Below are 23,343 nucleotides of genomic sequence, written 5' to 3'. Positions count from 1 at the left end.
GCTTTCGCACGGCTCGAATGTGTCTGTTTTAAAGTCTCACCTGCCCTTAAGCCTTTCCTGCTGAAGAAGTGAACGGTGAACTGTCAGTGAACATCTCTGAGCGCCGCCGTGGGCTGGAAGGACGGTTCATGTTCCTTACTGTCCACGGCACGGCGTGTGATGTCTCAGAGCGGCCGAGCGATGCAGAGGAAAGCAATTTGCTGCGCGGCCTGTCTCCCGGTGGGGAGGGAGAGATCTCTCCCTTTTCCGAGATCTCTCCCTTTCCGAGGGAGCTGGGAGCAGCGCTGGGCAGAAAGCCTGGGGAGGGAAGAAGCGGACCGGGGCGGTCCCCAGAGGAAGAGGGTGGTTGCTGGAAGAGTGGAGGTGACTCTCAGCCATCATGTAGAAGCTATGGCAATAAGGATTTTTTTCCTTGGGACCCAGAACACCAAATGTTTTTGACCCCAGAGTCACCGAACTTTTTAAAAAGCAAGATGAGAGGAAAGAGCCCTCCCTGCGCAGACAGAGGAGGGAGGTGGGAGATTTATCTACCTCACCCAGCACATCGGAAATCTATTAAGTGGTTGCCATGCTCTAATTCAATATTTTGTGTTCTAGCAAAACATGGTTTTAAAATCTTTCAGTCTTTCAAAATCTTGTTTTCCTTTAAGGAAAAGGGCAGGTGGTTTTTACCTCAAGGGTCTGGACTGATCAAGAAGCCATCACAATATGAAATGTGGTTTGCTGGCTGGTAAGGAAGAAGGCCAATATACAGGCTAGAGGCCGTCCTTTTTATGACATTTAATGATAAGAAAAGAGATAAGGAAGACTATTGTGGAAAAATTTCTTCCCATTAATTTGACCAATTTTTGACCCCACTTAGACTTATACCGTCCACAACATCCTATGGCAGGGTTCCACAGCTTAATTTTGAGTTGTATGAAAAGTACACCCTTTACCTTGTTTTCATCTTCACACTGATTTATGCAATCTCATGTCCTTCCGATTCTGTATGTGAGAAACTGTGAAAACTCTTTATTCATCTGCACAATACTCTGTTCTAACTCTCCTTAATGGTGGGTTTTCCTGAGTAAAGATTCCTAGTTTATATCGTCACTCTCTGTTCAGAAATGCTCATATGTATCATCATCCTGACATACCTGATAGTTTTTGCATATTGTGAAATCCTCTTCTCAGGATTTTGGTTTTGCTATCTTGAGTAACGCAGGAAACGTTGACCCACTTGTGAAGATGCTGAAGAGCACAGACCCTCATACAGATTGCTGAGGGACTTTCTAGGGGCTCCCCATATTGAGAAAGCTCACTGTTTATTTCCAACTTTTCTGCTTCCTTTTTAACCATTCTCTTCATTTATTGAAAGCCTTCCTTGTTATCCCAGGGTGACTGAGTTACTTCAGAATCTTTTAGCATAGAAACCTGTTAAAAGCCTTTTGGAAATCAAAGGCTATGTGCCAAGGCATCCTTTTTCACATATTCAGTGTTCCTCCTGTGAGTTACAATTTCCCTTTTCAGAAATCATCTCAACTATTCCCCGGTACATTATGTTCATCTATGTATCTGTTAATTCTGCTCTTTAATGTAGTTATTAATGGTTATCTGGAATGGAATTGGGACTTAGTGATCCAGAGTTTGAGATACACGCTTGCATTCCCTAGTCTTGTCCCCCTTTCCCAAAACATAAAAAAGAAAAAAAAAAAAAACCCAAAACCCCAAAACAAACAAACACACACACCCACTCCCACACACCCCCAATCCACATCTACCATTCCCATAGTTTGGATGCCATTTTAAGTGCTGACCACAGTAATTTCCTTTAGGATTCCAGGCAAACACTATTTGGTCTTTCTCTTTTTAACTACTGTTCACTTTGTTAATTTATTTTAAAACCTTTTTCAGTAATAATTCAATTTGAGACAGATCTGTGATGTCTCCCTACTAAAAAGGGGTTCTGGCATGGGAACCTCCCAGAGCTCCTCTACATTAAATTTTGATTTGGTGAGTTCATTTACATTTCCTGCTAGAGCCTTATCTCTTTGAACACTCTTTTTATACTTTGATGGTCTATTGGCCCTACAGCCTTTCCGGCAGGCTTACTGCTCCTGTTGGGTTTTAAAAAACATTTAATGCTCGCCATTATGCTTATTGCAAATTATTCCTCAAGATCTTTTAATTTTTCTTTCCGTGGCCTGCTTTATTGGGATTTTACTGCCAACATTTATATGACTTCCTATTTTCCTTCATTTGGACGTGACCTCAACTTTTAAAGGATGTCTTTTTAGCCATTATAAACATTTTTTACCCTACTATTTAAACATTCTGGGTGTTGGGGGGATCTAAAGTCTTTCTTCTTCTAGTAGTTTATTTACATTTTCCGCGGAACTCCCGATAGCCTGTTTTAAGTATTCTTCTGCATGTGCTTTACTCTTTGGGAATTTCCCTTTGAATTTCCTTTTAAAAAGTTCCTTCATTTTTACGTAGTGCTCCTGTATGAAATGATGACCGCAATGACTTTCTTTTTTTGTTTCTGCAGGTATCTAAACCTGCAGGTATCTAAACCTGACTTCGTGGTCAGTGTTAGGAACAGGTCCTGCGCAGTGGTAAGGACCAAGCCAAGACCTGCTTCTCCTCCGATGGGCTTTTGACCAGCGTTCATTTACGCGCCTCAGGCCATGCCCTCTTCCGCTTCTTTTCTTCCCGAGTAGTCTCCCAAGGGCCCGTCTGAATGTGTCAATGACTTTCATCTTCATGGACAGTCCCAGCAGTACTTTTTTCTTATTTTGGCATGAAATTTATTATATAAACAATGGAGTCTTACCTCTTATGTGTCTCCAAGGACAGGTACACGTGATGTGGTGTGACCAGGAACTTGTCCCAGTCCAGTGGTCCAGTCCATAAAGTCTCGGTTGCAACATTTTGGGTGGTTTGTTTATATATTATAATGCCTGTCAACATATTGTGTCAGTGTTATTTGTTTAGATGGCGAGATATGCACAACAATTTATTGTTCTGTGTTTTTTCAGTGCCCTTACAGTGACTCCCATTTTCAGTAGGTCCTTAGGCATCTTTGAAGCATGATTAATGGTACTAGATAAACTTTCGAGCACGGAAGTAGTAAACTCAAAAGTAGACCACTCCCCATGACCTGTGTTCATTTGTAAGAAATAAATACCTTGTTAGAGAAGTGCACTTTTCGCTGGTGTCTCACTATACCTGTGGTGCTGCCTGCGTATCCATGAACTCTATGAGTTCATTTTTAAATCAGTACTGCCTGTCTTGCTCTAATTTCTTTTCAGATTCAATTTTTTTTTAATAGCAATTCTTTAGAGAAAAAATGGAGACCAGGAGGATTCTTCAGTAGCAGGTTTAAATTATGTTACAACTCTTTTGCAGAAACTTCATTATTTTAAAAACAGATCACAATGACAACAAGCAGAAGAACTGTGTGCATTTTCTCCTTTGTAGATACCTGGACCTGTCTACAATTTCACTGGCTGTATACAAGTCGTAGAAATCAATAATGTGGGACCTTTCAACTTCTCTAACACTATGGGAAGAAATAATGTCGACAATTGCAGGTAAACTACCCTCTGTGCCTTTTCAAATCAGAATAAACTGTTTGTGTTGATTTTGCTTTCTTCCTTAAATAGGGTGGCCATTTTAGATAATTTCAACAGTGGTTGCAGGAAAAAAAATATTACATAGAGAGATATTGTGCTTTCTTTTATGCTTCTGAAGCACTTTCTTTATGGAAGATGCTTTTTGCAGGGTAGTTAAATTAAGCTTGAAGGCTTATTTAGAGTGACTTTTCACCCACTGAATGCTGAAGCATAGTGTACTAAGCAATGTACTCTGCAACAAAATACAGGAGTGGGAAGTGGAGTGATGTGCTGGTTGTGTTTCTACTCATGGTTTGCGGATTTCCATTAATCTTTTAACTAATACTGATGACTTGCTGCTACATTTACTATATATGAGATTGTGAAAAATGCTGGAAAGCATTGTTTCTGAATACATGAAAAACCCCACTTGCTTTCATTTTTGCATATTCACATTGCTGTTGGTTGTGCATTGTTTGAAATAAAAAGCTATACAGAGGCAATGGTGTAGTTTAGGATTCTATTCTGGCATATAAAAAGTTTGAACGTGGAAAAGTGGAAAACAAGAAAGTAGAGAGGAATCGCATTTGTAGATCATGAAGTCTTTCAGAAAAGTGTGATTTTAGTCATAGGACATATGTCCTATATCCCTGGAGAATTTTGTATAAGCCTTTTTATATATGGCTTTGATTTTTTTCCCTAAAATTTACAGAACGGTTTCATTAATGTTCATGTGCTTGCTTAAACAGTGCATTAGAAAGCTAGTTGTAACTGCCTAGATCATTAAAGATCCGTGAGATCTGGACTCTGCACTCACTTCTACCACGAGCCCCTTAATGAACTTACACGCATCATGCTGAAAGTTATGACAGGAGTGTAAACATCAGACCCGTTATCGAACCACCCACCTGCCTCAAGTCCTAGGTGTCTACGCTCTTGCCAGTAAAACTGGCTCTGACCACAGAGTTCAGCTTGTTCCACCTGCACTGACCTGCCACCTTTTTTATTTAGAACAGCAGCTCAGTGTCATTGCCTTGTCCGAACTTGACAAAGAAATAAATCTTTGCACCCGTTGAGTTCTCCAAGGCATCCTGTTTGGAAGATGTTCTCTAGGTGTATGTAACAAACAGTTGTGGGTGTAAATCCTGCACAAAATACAGAACTCTGGCCTCTGTTGTGACAAACCCCAGCTACAAAAGAAGCGATGGCTCCACTCTTGCCTTTCTGCATAGAGTTTTCTCCTCGCCAGAACTGTGATCTCCTCCAAAATGGGGGCACATACTCCTGTCCATGGAACTGCACCTCTGTGCAGAACAGAAACTCATGGGGCTGTGAAAGCAAGTGAGGAAGCTACTTCATGCCTTTAATTCAGGCATTAACTTGGGGGGGAGGAATCTCAACTTCAAGGACTATTTATGTATTAGAAATTAAATAATTATTGGGAAAAAATCATAAACCATCTCAGGTGTCTCCTCTGGTTACTAGATTAGGAAATTATTCCCCATTTTGCACAGGCATTAGAGCTTCGGTGTCCCAAATCCTAGGCAAGATGTAGCTCTGGTTTTTAAACTACTAGATAAAAGAGGGATAACTTAAAAATCAGGACTGTTACCATATTTTATTCTTTCTTTCATTCTCGAAAATAATACTTTCTCTGAGGTAGGTGTCTGCATCCTTGGGCTTTTTGATGCCATTCTTTTTTCAGCTTTTCCTATTGTGTAGTTTATATAACCATTCATTTAAGAACCTATAGCCTTCAAGAACCAAAAAACCAATGAGATCTGCTTTGTCCAGTCTGTGTATATAACATATAGAGGGAAGTAGACAGGAAGGAGAAGGTGTATGAGCAAATTTGGTTTTGTTCCTTTTTAAATTTGTTTAATTTAGAATGCTACATTATCTGTTATATTATAATCTATAAAATTATATGCCAAGATTCATTGCATTTTCTATTGATTCTGATACTTCCCTTCATAGTTAGTCAATTAGTGTAGAAATATGGCTGATAAGTTATGATATAGCTATTAAAGATCGCTTTATTTGAATCAGAACTCAGTGATGACAGTCTAGGGCTGTTTCTTGCAAATACTCTGTATATGGAACTGATCAGGTGAGTAGAATGGCATGATAGTTTGTACAGAGGAACTGTGGAAATAAATAGTTTTGTACACAAAAGGCTGCTGGAAGGCTGCTGGGCCTCCTCAATCCTCTGTCCTGGACAGCATCTTCCTTTTACACCTCCCTGCTTGTTCCCGAACGCTCTAGATGAGCCTGACAGTGTCCAGCCCCGTGCAGTCCACACGGAGCTGGCTCCATCCTGGTCCAAATCACAGCTATTCCCGTCTGTGAAAAGCTGGGAAACAGGATTGAAATCAGTTTGAATTTCCCTTGGTGGTGTGGTTGTCCCATAGGAGTGGACGGCAGCGTTCTCCTTACTCGTTCCCTGTGACACATAAATTTCATATCTGCCCACACATGGCAGCTTACATCGTCCTTTGCTTTTCACTTTAGGTGTTACCCACATGCTTCCTGACCGTCACCAGTCCTTACATATAAATTCTGCTTCCCAGAAGACATCTGGGAAGCCCAGCTGCCACTCTCTTTTTGCAAGACAGGCTTCTTGGGAAGAGAGATCTGTTTTGAGAAGGAAGGAGAAAGTGATCAAAGAAAGTTGCTTAAATAGGGCAGTAATGGATTATATATTTTGCAAATAGGAGTAGCTGGTGACTACTAGAAGGCCTGGTGTATTTATGTTGTATTTGCAGAATTCATATGGTTCTGTTGATGCAATATTGCTGCAGTTGGCTCTGCCTGGCAGTAATAGAGTACTCCATAATGTGGCAGAAAAAGCAATCCAGTTTCTCCTGTGAGGACATCCCTGTAGTTATCATTCAGTGGCACTAAGTATTTTGTTCTTGCTGTTGTAATTTTTGTTTAATTGACCTTCTACCTATCGTCAGCTGTCTGTAGACTTCTAATCCTTCTGAATGCCCCTGCTTTTGCATATTTAGCCATACTCTAGTGGCATTCATTTGCCCTGCAGGGGTTTTTACTTCTTGGCTCCCCAGCAGCATGGATTACTTCATTATTGTGGCGTAGAAGGTCAGCCAAAGGGAGACTTGCAGAAACTTCTTAAAGTGTATGGGCTTGCGAGTAAATTTTAAGCTTATGAATTTTTAATAGGTTTGAAATTTACTCAAATGTGTTCTGCCATTTTTTTAACTGGATCTATTTGAATTTTAAAATACCAAAAGGATGAGCTAATATGTGCAAGGAATATAGAGGGCTTTCAAAAACAAATTTTAGATACAGTTCATTAACCTTTTCAAAACTATTGGCATCACTACTTCAGGACAAGTCAGTACCTTTCATAGGATATTATATACTCCATGTTGCTTATCTCAGAGATTAATGCAATTTAGGTTACTGTTTAAAAATTTTTGAGAGTTAAGAAATGTAAAAAATGAAGCCGTAGCATTAATTTCACTGGCATATGTATCTGACTATCTGCTCTCTAAAATGCCCTAAATATATAGGGCAAGAATGCTGTTTGTTCCTTTAGCATTCATATTTTGTGATGCAAATATCATACACTGCAAAGGAGGAGAATTATTTTAACTTGGTAGAACTAAATGGGAGATGGGGACAACATGGAAATTCCTTTCATGTCGTTTTGGAATCAGGTGCTAAATTCTGCTTAAATTCAAGTGGATAATTGATAAAGGCAGCACTGGCCAATTGGATAAGATCTAAGACCTTAAAACTTGCAATAATCCTGATCATTCTGAAAGATGCAGGATTTCTGTGCATGCTCAGAAGCGCTGAGGTTTCAAGCATGAGGCTTTAACTCAGTTAATCTGTAAGGTCATGGCCCTGATCCTTCTGCTAATCACGTGCATCGCTATTTAAGCCTAGAGTTCATAGATATGCTGTAACAGATGACACCACGGGAGGCGAGAACAGCTCGGAGGGATGTATTGCTCTGAGGGCTCATGAGAGCTTTCTCCGTAAGATGTAACCAAGGTGGAATAGGAAACAGCAGAATAATGGTATGGTCAGGAGAATGAATTCAGGCTTGACTCTCTGAGAGCAGATTTCCAGCCATAAAAGTCCTCTGAGCTATGTGGCTTTTGCTTTCAGGAAAGGTTATAATAGAACTGTATCAATTAGTAAAGGTCAGCCTCCAGTAAGTAGTTTTCTAGAATTATACTAGACTATATACTTATGTAAATCTTGTCAAAGTTTATTTTAAGATTCTGTTTAAACTATTCCTGTCTCAGAGCTATGAATATATAGGCAATTTTAAAAGATATTCTGTAATGGCCAACAGTAGTAGAAGAGGCAGTTGGAAATAACGGATCTCTGATGAGAACTGTTAAGAAATGAAATCTTTTTTACTCTTTCCTTCTTCTGAAGCAAGAAAGATACTTGCAATGTGTTAATGCAATGTAAAGCTCCTCTAAGTGTTTCAGAAAATGTTACTGGAATAGATTTGCAGGATAAATGACTATCGCTTTCAGGTAGAGTTCAGATGACAGGTATAAATGAAGCGTTGAGTCCCAGTATTAAAAGCTGGTGTTTACTGCAGCTCACCTCTGGGTTAGTGTCTGGGAGGTAGGACTGCTGTGTATTCCTGTAAGAGTGTACTGCATGTAGTAAATTCAAAGCTTCCAAACACACACACACACATATATAAAATATATACATATACATGCATATACATATATCTATCCAAACCATGATTTGTTCTTTTTTAAAAAAATTCCTAACTAGGAAACAGAAAAATACTTTTTGCTGTTTTCCTAAGAGGAGTCTTACTGATGAATGCAAATGTACAAGGCAGATTTGCACTCACAGACAGGAGCTAATAAGCTGAGCTCTTCATTACTGCCCATTGGACAGGTTTTTGGTTGATTTTAAAAGATTTTATTTTGCTGTTAATTTATCTTAAGATGGTTTTTCCAGGCTGAAACTGAGCTTCATCTCAGCAAAGCCTCTGATTGCTATTTGCATTTAGGAAAGAGGCTCTTGAATGTGCATTACCCAAGTTCCATTCCATCAAGAGGACTGATGGGTTTCCTAATGCACGGCAATTTTCTCAGGAGCTATGCAATACATTTTGGAGATCTCTACATGTTTTCAGTAAGCCCTCAATTCCACTTTCCCCTCACTTACCCACTTTGCAACAAGCTCTAAAATCCCCTTCCTTATGTGTGAGTACTCCCCTTTCCATTCTGTAGTTTTCTGCAGCATTTTTACAAACATCCCAACAGACCCCTAACACTTTTGTGAAGTTCAGCTTCCTGTGCAATTTCTCAGCATGTCTCTTCCTCTATGGAACCTCCAGCTTTTTCAGAATATTATAAAATATCACATCTCAGAGCATCTGACACCAAGCCTCTGAGATGTTTGATTTCTGTCTTTGGAATGAACTGTATACTTTGAAAAAGGGAAAGTTGGGTCCGCTGGAAGTTATTTTTCAGCTGGTTGTGAAAATCAAACAGTTACCGTTCCACACCTGGGAAAGGAAAAGCGCTTATGGTGGTGCATGCTGTGTGTTAGAGTTCATCGTAAGAGGCCATACAAGGCTCAAGTAAGGTTAAAGAGTTTCTTCATATGAATCCACCTCAGCTGACAATGTTATATTCAATCAAATGTACAAGCTGGCTCAAACCTGAAGGGGAAATCACAGAGTTCCAGACTTAAGTTCTTCTGTCGACTTACATCTTAGTTCATGAATGAATGCAAGATCCTGTGAGAATCATTGGGCTTCTGTTAGATGTGAAAGAGAGATCATTCAGACTTTAAGTTATATTCTTTCATCTCAGCATAGGTAGTTATATTTGTATTTTTTCATTAACACTTTGGAGTTATGCGCTTAATTCTGAAAGAGAAAAAGAAAAAAAAAGAATATATAGTGCCTCTCAACACTGTAGAAGAAAATGATTAAATGAACAATACTGACACTACTTAGCTTTATTTCTTTAACAGATTTTCTGTGGTTAACATAGAGATTGGACTAAGTGTTTCTGAAATACAGAACTGAAGATAGAGCTTCAGAAACATCAGTCATTTGTACTCACCACATATATGATGCTCGACATTATGTTAATAACAATTCTTTGCAATTTTAACGTAGAGAGTGATAACAAGCATTTGTTCTTCTTTATGCATTTCTTTTGTTACCTTTTTCTCTCTCATCTATTGCTTTTGCTGGCTGACAACCTTTTCTGTGTGTTTCTAATTGCTCCTTCCTCCTTTTCCAGTGCCTGAGTTGCTTTTATGTATTTTCATCCCCTTTGCTTGATTTGCCCTTCCTGATTTCCCTCATCTTTTACAACATTTGTTTGCAATGTTTTCTTTTCCTTTGTGAGTTTTGCTGTCCTGTGCAATTTTCTTCCTGCTCTCTGTGTGTACATGAATTCTGGGTATTTTTCTGTTACCTTTTCTTCCTCCTTTGGCATTCCTGTTCAGATGATGACTTTTCAATGATGCAGACTTCAGTATTGCAAAAGAAGAAAAAAGAAAAAAGTGACAGATCAAAAAAGATCTAATCTTCCCTACTGTTATAAATCCTGAAAATTACTGTAAATTGTTGTGTAAGCCTTTAGCTTAATCTTTTGAAGTATTCTGTGGAAATTCTTTGTGATGGATATTAGACAAATCCATGCAGGTGAGATAATGTGTTTGTAAATACCACATTTCTCTCCCTGTTTCTGGAAAGGGTTGCCACTCATCAGCATACCGCAAAACTAACACCAACCTTTTTGGGGGCAACTCTTTATTTTTAAAAGATTAATAATAATTTTTGGTGATGTTTATCTTGACCTTGCTTACCCTTCTGTAACTTTAGGCATGTGTGTTATACTAACAGAGGGTTGTTTCTTAATCCTGTCAACAGAATTCAGCGGCAGTCACTGTTTGTTCGTATGTCTGTAATGAACAATTGTAATAAGATCTTGATTTCTCCTGGAATTACCAGGTACCTGCATGGAAGCTAATAAGACAAGACTTAAAGGATACCATGCATTTTTTTCTTCTGGTTTTATCAAGGAGGCATTTGCAAGTATATATGGCAATGTTTGCGTGCCAATGCCTAAGTCTGAGGCAGTGTGCTACTGCAAATAAATACCTCAGTTAAATATTTTGGAAAACACTCTGACACAGTTGCACAGAAAGGAAGTTTTGATATGAATAAGACTCATAGGGTTTTTAATGAAATTGTCTTTCTACTACTGTTCATGTATACGTTATTATTTTATAACATATTTGTTTTGTGTGCTAAAGAAAAGGTTCCAGTGCTGTGGAAATGCTATTTTGCATTCATGTCACACTTTTGTACCTATTTTAGTGCAATTACATAATATTGAATATCTCCAGTTACTGGTGATTTGTACTCTCTATGATTGCCAAATTTATTAAAGGAATTTATAAAGCTTCTTTCAGCCCAAATACTTAACCATTGCATATAAATCGATCCCCTTATACATCAGTAAAATACAGTGCTAAGCTTTAATCAGAAAACTCACAGTGTAGAACTCAACTTGTTAGATAAATACTTTAGGAAGGAGAAATATGTGTTTAAGACTTCTGTTACAACAAAAAAATCTATATCTACTTTGCCCTCTTTACGTTGAGTGCTAGATTCAGAGCCCCACAAACAACTGTGATTAGTGTATAAAGTCACTCTATCCATCCACAGCACGTTCTGAAAAAGTGGAAAGAAGAGGGATTGCCTATCAGGTCAGTAGATCATCACCAGTTCTTACACAGGAGATGAGAGAGTTAAGGAAGTGACAGAGCTCGGTGGACCAACATGGGGTAGTTCAGAAATTCTGGGAGGCATTACAGTCCAAACCCCTTTTTTGCTTTCCATCAAAGATCGTAGCTCCAGGAACTCTACAGATTGCCACAACATTTTGGGTTGCTCTAGGTTAACAACAGTGTTCATTTACCTTCTGCCAAATTGCTTCGAGGATTTATACTTCCCTAGAAATTCTGTCATCCAGACAAGAACTGTGTTTGAACATGATTAGCTTTTGAAATGTAAAACCATGAAAAAAACTTGTATCAAGAAAATACACTTCTAAGATTTATGAGAAAGACTCGTTTTCTCATGAGTGAATGTAACTTTCTCATTTCAGATTTCAGCACAGCTTCCCCTAAAAACAAAATACTATTATAAACATGAAAATAGAAGGGGTTTGCTAGAATTAAAAAAAGGGATTGGGTTGAGAACATCCCAAATTTCCTATAAAACCGCAGCAGATTCACAAAATAAAAACTAAATTTAAAGCCATTTTTCAAAGTTCTTAAAACTTCAATACATCTGTTTTTCACAGCATTAATAATACCATGTGTCATAGCCATGGCAATACTTTCTGGAAACTTTACCTTAATGCTTAAGAAAAATTATCTTAGTGACACAAGACATCAAGTGGTATGGTTCAGTAGCTTCCTGAAATAATCACTTGGGCTTCTAGCCAGACAGATCTGAGAATAATAAAACCCTCATCTTCTACTGTCTTAGAATAGAAAAAATAATCTCAATTTTGTTCTACCCATCTAAAACTTGCAGATGGGTGCATGGATGGTTTGACAGAATTCTGCTTTAAAAATATTTCCCTATATATCTAGTCTTAAATTTATGATGAACAGTGGTTCAGAAAAGCCAAATATATAACAGGAGGAATTGTCTAAAAACCAAATGAATAGTAAAAGAAACTATCTTGCATGCTTTCCTTATTGGACTACAGTCACACTTAGCTTTAGTGCTAGCATTTGATGTCATTCCAATTACAGATATCCAGAAATAGAGAAAAAAGTGTTTTGTTATAAACTCACAAATAATTAAACTATGCGGCAGGTTTCCATGACTTCCAAGTTATGTGCAGAGAGTGCCTTGTAATGGAGATGTAGTTGCTCTTGTTATTATACCAGACCGTATTGTGAAGAGAGGCATATTAGGTAGAATAAGTAAGAATGAGAGTCAGCATGCTGTAAGGAATAATTTGCCTACTGGAAGCTTGAATCAGTATAATTCTTTCTCTTTGACTTTTGTCATCTTTGAGATTCACTTCTGAATTCCATACAAAAGTAGTAAGAAATCGTAAGAGTTGCCTTCAACTGCTAACAGCCAGAATGTCGAGAGAAAAGTTTGGAAGTTCAGTTCTATTCTGTCTAGTGGCTCTCTGCTGGCATCCGTCCTGTGTCCTTCACTGTGTCAGGGACTAGACCACAGGACTTCAGGACTTACAAAGTATTTGTGGGTTTGTAAAAAACTCACTTAACAGAGCTAAAAGTGAAACAGTCGACAACATCACAAAACCTTGTGTGTTTTTATAGAAAATAAAATCCTTCACAAATAATATTCCACTTTTTGAAAAAGATTTTGAACATTTTTTACAATTAAAAAGATGGCTTGAGCTTCTCTTCGGCAGAGCACTTTTAATAATGCTGTCCATTTCACATCTAAAAACTATTGGAGAATCCAAGGTTTAAAACCAGGGGTTTTTAAAAAAAATCCCTTATATTATTGATATCCAAAAGATGTCCATTGTAGTGATATGTATTATGAACCTATAAACCAAAATTTGATTCATTCATATCCAATTAACTTCATAAAAGCTATTTGCAGTAAAATAAAAATCTTCTGAAATTGCTTAAACATTGCAGGTTTAAGGAAAGCCTGAAAAAAGGAAATATGTAGTTGTTTTTTTGAAATTAACTTTGTACAAAACTTCAGATTTGAAGTTTCTCTTTAAACAGGCCAAACCCCAAAGGAAGAACCATGTCCTGAAGAGTTAGGTTTAGTTAATGTAGACAGGCAGCTCAATGCAAGCTTCTGGAGCAAAATGGCAGCTGTGATTTCTGTGTGTCTGAACAAGAAAGGAGGAAGACCATGTCATTGCGGTGTGCGCTGTTGATTGTGGTACTGGTTGTACCGTATTTCACTGCATACTGGTGTGCACGGGAGCAGTGCCTAGAAAGTACAAAAGATGAAAGTTGTAATTAAAAAACCTCACAGAAATCGGTGATACTTTTTCGAGAAAGGTATGCAGAAAGCTATAGGAGTCCAGTCTCTTTGGGGTTTTCCTAAAGTAGGACGGAGGTGATCAGAGCGTATATGAAGATAGCCCGTATGGTTGAAGAGGAGAAACGCGGGACGCAGGGGAGGTTCTTTACCTCGGCAGAGACCAGCACGTCAGAACCAGCGGCTGGAAGCTGTAACCAGAACAGCTGGATTGGTACTAAACCAAAAAGCTGTAACAGGAATGATGATTATAATTGGTACAAACTGCCAGTTGAAGTAGTGGGTTCTTCATGTGTTGCCGTGTTAAAATTGGACTGTGTGTCTTTCTGGAAAGGATCCTCTAGACAGCCATAACTTACTAGGCTTAGTACAGTTGTAACGGCGGGAAATAGGAAGATCTGAGATAAACAGAAGAGATGAAACTCTGATGTAAGCTGCAATTAAAAAAAAAAAAAAAAAGGAAGGAAGGAATTAAAGAATAAATAATTAGTACTGAATGTAAAATAGATAATGCAGGCATGGTTGCATGTATAGCACATGTTGCTGAGTGATAAATTGTTATATGTTCTTATTATCAGGAAATCTCTACCTCTTAGATCCCATTATTCTTAGGTCCTAAAATAGAAAATATTGAATAAACTGATAAAATATATAATTATTCCTTAAAATATATATTTATTTCTTACTGTAATACATTCTTACTGAAATGAGTCTGTGAATCAGATAGTATCTGTATTGGCTGATTAATATATAAACAAGTTATTATCAACAGCCAATAAATGGTCTTCTCTGGAGAGCTGCTAAGCAAAATCTTATTTTCTGCAGGGAATGGGGATTGTTTGTTTAAGGCTGTAATATTAAGTAATGCAATACTAGAAAGATATATCATCCTTCAAGGGACCTTGGTTATAAAGTTAAGAAAACAGTCTTATCCCTACAACTACTTGACTGCAGCAGAAAAACAAATATATTTACCAGTAAAAGAAACATTAATTTGCCTCCAAAATTCATATAAATATTTTACAATTACCTAATTTCTCAAAACCTAAATTGATTATAAATAGTTTATGTGTTTTTTCTGTATCTGTAACCTGCAGGACTGTTTAATCATATCCTGTCTGACTCTTGCTCTGCAGTACTGTAGATAGACAGTGCTTCAGTGCCCCCTGCAGCCTTGAAACGCGAGTATAGCATTTAAAAAAATACACTATTGATCTTTGTTGAAGTAACTATTCAGAAAAAGAACAGCTTTAAATCCTGTTGTATCCTTTCGTTTTTTCTCCTTCCTTCTTTAAAAGTGAAATCACAGCTCTTGGGTAAAGAGAAAAGAGTTGGAAATTTAACCTAAAAATCATCCTGATGTATTTGTGCGAATAAAAAATCCCCCCCCCCCCTTTTTTTTCTTCAAAAAAAATGGCATATGAAAAGCAGAAACCAGAAGCATAAGTAATTCAGAATATATGTGTAAACTTTGAAATGAATAGTTACAAAAAGAAAGTCTGGCTCTCGAAAGATCAAATTCTGTAATGTGTAGAATGTTATATATATATATATATACACACATACAGAAATCACTGCTTCATCTGTGCAAAACTGCAGTAGGTATTTGTGTATATCTTTGACAATTAACTCAAAATCACACATATAATCTAAAGTTAAGTTTGGGGTTTGTGTCCTTTCCTTCAGCTCTTACTCACATCTTTCTCAAGTCATTGGTAAATTTCTAGAAACAATATTAGTTATGGGTTTACAGATTTCTTTTGAAGCTCTGAAGTTTAAAGGAAGCAGTGTTTGGTCACAGCAATAGTAGAAATCTGAAGTAATTTATCTATGTATGGGGAAAAGTAAGGATTTCAGCTCATAAAACCCTGAGCTGTTAAAATTGCAAGCAGTGTCAAAAAGAGGACATGAATATAAATGAATTGAACTCCAAAAAACCACCTGTCTCTATGCTGTGCAAGAGCTTGTTGAGATATACATGCTCCAGACCAGCTTTCTGAAGCCAGATTTCCCCACTTGTCCTCTCTCCACCCACTCTAAAATTAAGAGTTAGGTAGGAGAAGATGCAAAATTAAGAGTTAGGTAGGAGAAGATGCTGCTGCACTGTTACTACTCATAAAGGTCCTAGTTGACATAAAAGTGTGAGTTGGCATTTCTTAACAGTCAAGAGAATTCCTTATTTAAATAGCAACTTGTAATATGAATTTTTTACATCTGTAAGGAGCAAGGCTGAAGGCCAAACGACATTAGCCGATTGAAAATGCAGTACTTTTTTAGAACTAACTGCCTAACATATTTCACTGATGTTATAAAATTGAGTAAGTATTGTATGAAAATGAAGTGATTATATCTCTTCAGTTTCTGGGCACTATAAACACAAGTGTGACATCAATAAGTGGCTTCCAGCATTTACCAATTATGAAATCCATTTCATAAACCAGAAGATATAAAAAATGCTTGACTGAATTAAAGTATACGAAAGAAATTCACCAGAATACAGAACTCTTAAGTGGCAAGGTGTTTCTAGTTGCAAGTGAGATTAATTTTATTTAAAGTAAATATTTTTTTTTTCCTTCAGAATAAATTTCTAATATAAACAGAGTAAAGTAAGTTCTCTAATTTGGGAATATGGCCATATAATTAAGTCTTTGTTGTGTTTTCATCAAATTTGACTAATTGAAGGAATTTACTATTTTTTAATAAAAAGGTATATGTGTACCTCCTAAGCCCTGCTAAGCCCTTTTCCAATGGCAAAGCTCAATCTACTTGCCATTGTGGGTTTTATTTTTGTCATTTAAATCAAAAGGTTAGATATTTTGAATCTTGGAATTCTAAATGAGTTATCTAAATTTTTCACAATATAAATTTAAAAAGAAAACAGTAAGAAGGTAAGCACAACAAAGTCATCTCTTATATCTTCTAACCTTCTAACCTCCTGATTGCGTTCAGATGATAGCTTTCATAAAAAGCTTGTTTTGTTGCTATGATGAGGAGGATTTGGCTGATATACTTAAATCTGACCTGCTTTGAGATAACGACGCTGTTAAATCGCTGATATCGATGCTTTAGATATAGGTGCCTTTCATGACTTAAAGTTACTGAAGAAAGAATGGCAGAAAAATATAGTGCACTTTGAAGGTAACAATGAGAAGTATTCGCTCTGCCATAGAGAATATTCTCCCAGTTTTGCCGCAGGTTTCTCTTTGTCTCTTGCTTTGAACCTTGTTGCTGGTTGGAAAGATCAATGCCTTGTGGCAGCTGGTTCTGCCTCGTCCCAGATCGTAACAGGTACTTACATCTCCAGTGACGTAGCATTTGGGATCAGGTAGTGTTGGAGATAACCAAAGGCGGTTAGGATCAGTAGATGCAAAATATCAAATTATTTACATGTTACCCTGGACCGGGTTGAGCACCCGATAATTTCAATATCATGTACTTTTAGTTTAATATGTTCTCTGCCTCCCTGTGATCTTGCCATGTCGCAGCCTTTGGGTTGATAAGGAGATGGGAGGGTATGACTCATCCACTTTCAGCCTTTTTCTGTTAACTAATCCAGGTCGAGAAAAGGCAGCTCCTTCATTATTCCTAGTCCTAACCAAAACTGAGTGGTTCAGTGCAGCGCGGTGGCGTGTCGTCCTTCTGCACTCGATCCTGATTCCCGTGCAGACGGGGTAGAGTGCTGTTCTGCAAGTTGCAGGGGAAGACAGAAATCTGCTGACCAGGCATCTGGCGTCTCCCTTCCTTATTCCTTGTTTGTGAACTGTTATGCTTTTCTTCCAGTTGTTCGCACTAATAATAAAACTTCTCAGTCTTGATAGTGCTGCCTGTTACTGTCTCTCCATGTTTTAAGATTTTGCTAAGCCAGTCACATTCTCTTACTAACGTTAAAGTCCTATCAGTCTCTTCATTGCGAACTTAAATTGCTTAAAGGTTTAAGAAAGCTCACTTGAGGTTGTAGCAGGGTGGAGTAAGCTCTATTCTTTGATGTAAAGGTGTGCGATTCATGAGGAATGCTTTTAGCAAATGTTTTGAATACCTGAAAATGGTCTGGGATGTTTTTTCAGTTATATAATCACACCATGCTTGATTTCAAGTGTGACATAGTGAGTGGAAGTAGGAATTTGTCCTCACTCGTCAGAGTTAATTTGTTCGGTTCCATCTCTAGTCAGTGGAGGAAGGTGGTCACTTCTCTTAGAACGGGATGGACTGGAGATGCCTCTCTCGGTGTGTCGGTCCTCTGCAGGGAGAACCAAGGTGATCCGCTCAGGCAGGTTTCCAAGCTCTTAGGCAGATCATGTTTGACAAAGTGAATTCTGTCCTAGGGTTTTATTGGCAGATGAAATGCCTTCAAAATATTTAGGAGGGAAAAGGCTATTTTGGGTGGCATTTTGATGCCTTGAAGAATTTGGAATTGAAGAGAGATTGAACATGAGGTCATAAGTATTGAACATGTCAATTACTTTCTTATTGATTGTTCTTGTTGCTGCTTGTCATTGTCATTGTTACAGTATTTGTTCACTCTCAAGTAGAGTGAGAGTGCTCACTACAAAAACACATCGTGGCCAAAATTCAAATAGTTTTCCAGTTGCGTGAAAGAGAAATATTCCGTACTCCAGCATTTAACAACCTTCCTTTAGGAAAATCCCATTAGTAAGAAGATTAACTTTGCTTAGTGTACCCTTACAGTTATTGCATGCTAATATGAGAAAGAAGGAAAAGACATCTACCAGCGTCACCTCTTACACTGGGACACTCTAAAATATGATATTGCTGTAGGGAAAAAAAAAAATGATTAAATTGTAAACAATAGCTGGCAGCAGATAACAGGGGACATACACAGACACGCACACACGCGCACAGAGGTGAATATCCAGGATTGAACTTTGGAATTCTCCAACAGAAGCCTCCTGCTTGATAGCTGCAGTCAGTATGAGGTGGTTGTAAACTTTGATCATGTCTGGACCAAACAATAGTAGCACACATCCTGAAGCCTCCAATTAATAAAGAGGCAGGAGATAAAAGCACAATTTAGGAGGCCAGTCTCACATCGTGCTTCTGTACAGAGAGACTATTTTGACTGGGAAAAATGGGTGCTGGGGGTTCTGGAGAGAAAAGGGAGTGCTGAAAAATAAGAGCTCCTGAAAAGAACATGTGGTCTTGGACGAAAGGCAGGGGCCAGGAGAGAAGAAGGTAAACCCCTCGGCTGGAGGAAAGGTCCTGGCAGCGGGGGAAGGCACGGAGGATGAGAAAGGTGGACGGAGGTGAACACCGGGGGATGCCCAGGGACTGCGGCTGGGGACAGTCAAGACCAGTTACTACGAGCGGAGGCTCCGTGCGAATCAACGTGACTTCCCGCTGGAGCTTCCCCGAGCAGCAGCAACCTCCCCGCTGGGAAGGAAAGTGGGAACCGAGTGGACGTCAGGGGGCTTCGGGTGGAGTGAGATGAACAAGCAGGGTAAAACCTCTGATCTCGGCACTTCGTAAGTAAACCCCAGTACCCAGACCCACCCACCATGGGCTGGTTTTTTACTGTCTCATCTGTGACATGAGCTTTACTGACTATAAAATCCTTTTTTTCCTCATAGAAAAAATGTACATAAAGGCCTATTATTTTAGTTCCTTATCCGTTACCTTGTAAAATACTGTTTAGGAAGTTTTCAGTGGTATATTTTTCACTCCATCTGTTAATATCATGGGGATTTTTTGACCTGTCATATTTACAGCGTCCTTCCTTATGCACTCAATGAAAATGCAGTAATATTTTAATTAAATAGCAGATTACTGATGAATAAATGATGTTTGTGTTTATGCATGCCAGCCATTCTCCAGCATTAAGATATAATTAGAAATTAAGTCTGGAAGAAAGACTAGATAATACATAACAGTACTCTGCATTTTTAACTCTTTCTGTACTACTAATTTCTACATGTCTGTCTCATCTTGCTTGCAGGCCAGCTTACATGGTAATTTCAATAGTGTATGATACAAAATGCCTTTTTATATTCCCATCTCTCTCCAGTCATAGTCTTTGAATAGCAAAATGCTTTCTATTCAGCAATCTTAATTAATATTTATAAAGCAGTGTAGGCCTCCCCTACTTCTGTCATGTAGGCAAGACCTATTTTCAGCACATGGGGAAAGAAATGAAAAAAAAGAGTTTAAGGGCTGTGTCTGTGAAAATTATTTAGATGCATAAAGTATTCTTACGCGAGACACCTAAAACCAAAGTATGTACTCTCAAACCTGCATTTTATCCGCGATGTAATCAGGGTGCATTGAAGTTTCAGCCTGCCAAAGTGTGTGTTCCCGTGCATTTCTGGAAGCACCGGGATTCTCTTGCGAGTCCCCCTTGCTCCTGTGAGGGTCTGAGGATGCCTCTACTTGTCCTTCACACGTGTATCTCGCAGAGGGCAAGACCTCCTAGGCACACCCGGAAGAAACTGAGATGAGACTGTACAAGACTTAATCAGTGGGGGGACATACCGGTTTTCCCTTTTTATTCTTCAGGTCAGTGGTAAGAGCACTGTTCTGGTTTAGCAGATGCTTGACTTCACTTGTGTCCTCAGCTTGATGGAATTATAAACTTGCCAGCCTGCTACCAGAAGTGCTGTAAGAACTCCCCAGACCAGTCCCATGGTCTGTTCTGTCTTGCATGGAACAAGCATTCATTGGGTTGAGTGGAGAAAGGAAAAGTGTTCGCAATATGGTTCCCCAACCCTTGGGTTAGAATATCCATCTGAGTACAGACTGGGATTTTTCCACTGTATCAATTGTTTTTTTAATATACCTCTTGAAGCATTTTGGTTTCTTTCTTGGCAAAGCAGGGCTCTAGCCATCTTGCAGAATCTTCCCTGTGGGCAAAGACCAAAGGTTTGGCTGCTACAGTCCTGAGAATGCCAATGCAGAAGTCTTGCCTGAGGTGAATTATTACTTAGGAAATCAATTGCATGTTCAGGATCTAGAAGTGATTCTCCTTTATCCCTCACAGACACATTGTGCAATAATGTTCCAGAGGTAGATCTTACATTTTGGAGTCTAAATTATGGATGGCACCGCTGACGTGGAAGAATGTCTTCAGCCCTTGAAGCTAGATAGAAGCTATGGTAAACAGCAGTGACTCCATTCTGGAATTGTGATTTTTTTAGATAGCTCTCAGAGCAATCTCTGTTGCAGGAACTCAATTTACCCAGGACAATTTACTCAGCCTTTTAGGACTGGGACAGAGTGGTTATATTCTAACCTTGCAGAGGTTTTTCAGAAGGACAACTACAGTGCCATGTTAAAAAAAAAACATTTCTGCTCCGCTGAGAGAATCTTCAAGGAGGGAGTGAAAGTATTTTTCCCATTCAGAACCACTAGTTTCAAGAAACAAAAGTAGTTGCATAAATCAACAAAAAGATGCAGTACTCGGGCATTTAAAGTGCTGTTTTTTCTAAACAGCAGCTAAGATAAAACTGGGAAGAGGTTTTCTAACTGTGACTATTGGCTACCTGTAAAATGGAAAGCTGAAGTTCAGGCAGATTCGTGATTTGCTTAAACTTCAGAAAGTTTAAGATTTGCACATTGGTCCACTCAGTGCTCAGTAGTTTTGATTGCTCTCCTTTTTTTGAGTTTAATGTTTGGATAAAAGAAAGTCAAGAGGAGCTTATAAGGGAGGGTGGGGAAGGCTATGAAACAGCAAAACCAAGGCAAAGCAAAGATCAGTGTGAACAATTGAAAGATTCAGTGCTCGCTCACTTCTGCAAGCAAGCCAAGGAAAAAGAGGACTGGATTTGGTACAGAAATTCAGTTCTAGCAAAACCGTTATTTGTCATGTGGTAAACTTAGGGACTGAGAGGGTTTTTTTCAAATAGCATCTAAGGAAAACTCACTTTAATGTCTTGTTTAGGAAGGCTTTTGCTATTAAACTTTCAAAATTAATTACTGTTGCTGCAAATTCTGTGTCATATTAACTTATTTATCTGTTGCAAAGTCTGTGGAATCTACATACTGTAAAGCAAACGGAACAGGAGTATGTCTCTCAGATTGTGTATTTCCTTTCCCTCTTTCCCCTTGCACCTGTCTTTCCATACCTGACATTTCTTCCCATATCTGGCACTGCTATGCATCCCGGAGTTCATAATTTTTTCTTTGGATCTGTAAACTGAGCTTTCATGAACTTCATTATATCTGTTAATTGCATTCTCACATCCTTGGCTGCGTTGTATATTGAATATATTATTTGCATTGCTAAGAGTTTGCACCATTAAATGAGATGCTGTGTGTGCAAAAGCAGTTGCAAATGATGTTATACCAACTGCGATTTTTTAAATGGAAAGCTGCGACTACAGTATCACTGAGTTCTGCTACCAAATGTTGTGCCTAGTAGGAGGGAGAAGCTGGGCTCGTAGCCTGGAACTTACACTGAGAATTGAATTTTTTAAAGAGATAAGCCTGATCATAAGTCATCTCTATTAGGAAGACTGACACCTGATTCTTCCAAATCAAACAAAGACTCGGATGCGTGAGGAAATAAGATTCAGATATAAACTGCTGAACAAAAATAATCCCTCTCTGGTATTCTTTTAAAATGTTTTCTCAATTACTGTGTCGAGTGATTTAAGTGGTTTCTCCACTAGGGTAAGTTCACAGATATACTGTTCTGCGGATTCATTGAAATCAGTGAAATGCCACATAAAGTGTTCTTCTTGAATGGTTGTGAACAGTGAAATAAACAGCCTGTAAAAGGCTTTGTTCATTCTTGCCAAATTACATGCAAGGTACTAGGGGTTTTTTTCCTCTTTAAACCAACATTTCCGTGAAGTGCAGTTGTTTTCAGTTTCATAAGGTTCTGAAATTACATTCTACCATGCATGATAATGCCCTTGAAAAATCTTTCTTTTGGCTTCAAAATCTGAAATATTTGCTTAAAATAATATTCTGTCACAACCTAAGAAAAATGCCATGTACACACTTCTCCACCGAAGAAGACTGCAAATAAAAGCAGTTGCTTCCCAGCACAAATTACTTTATTGACAAGCTAAAAATACAAACTTCCTTATCGCACTCCTATCAGATAAGGCTAAATCCATTACTTCAGTAAGAAAATGTTAAGTGCGTAAGTACCAGAAGATATAGGCAGTGGAGATGTTATCGTATCGTTGGGACTCCCGTGCCGTTGCAGGTCTCAGCACCCTGCTTCATGGAAAAAAGTCAGCGTGCTTCTGCAGACGTGGCTGCCACGCGCCTGAGAAAGAATTACTTTGGGGACAAGTCTCCCCTCTTTGCAGGTCTCAGTTTGAGTCCATTATACAGACAGATCACCCCTACAAAGAAAAAAAAGGTTTTTTCTTCTATTTAGGTGGCATTTCTTGCGTTTCAGTTTGCGTCCCTTGCCCCAGCAGGAAGAGCGTGGCCCCATCTCTTGCCCTCCCCTCCGTGCAGGTATCTGCAACGCCAGGGACCCCCCGAGCCTTCCCTTCTCTGGGCTGGACAGTCCCGGCTCCCTCGGCGGGGTGTTACGCCAAGACACCCGGCTCAGCCCCCGCACTGCTGGCTCAGCGCGCAGCCGGCCTCCCGGCTGGGGTTTGAGCTTTTTAATAGTTGCCAGCTCTTTTTGAAGAGGGGAGGAGAGCGAAGGGGAGCAGGGAGCACCGTGGGTTGGTCTCTGTGTGCTTTTGGTTTAAGCGCATGACATCCTTTGGTTTTAACGGCGTAACATCGAGCATGAACCCC

General features: G+C 38.8%; 1 protein-coding gene across 1 annotated transcript in view; it reads left to right on the top strand.

The window, feature by feature from the left end:
* The window catches only part of EYS (eyes shut homolog), a 940,845-nt gene that overhangs the window by 710,600 nt on the left and 206,902 nt on the right, over nt 1-23,343 (top strand). The window contains exon 36 of the mRNA XM_049818234.1: nt 3,463-3,575. Within this exon, the coding sequence (XP_049674191.1) occupies nt 3,463-3,575 (113 nt within the window). The remainder of the gene's footprint in view (nt 1-3,462; nt 3,576-23,343) is intronic.

Source organism: Accipiter gentilis, chromosome 15 (genome assembly GCF_929443795.1).
Source record: "Accipiter gentilis chromosome 15, bAccGen1.1, whole genome shotgun sequence".
Classification (NCBI taxonomy): domain Eukaryota; kingdom Metazoa; phylum Chordata; class Aves; order Accipitriformes; family Accipitridae; genus Astur; species Astur gentilis.
Note: the sequence above shows the minus strand (reverse complement) of the source record. Positions and strands in the feature narration are given on the sequence as shown.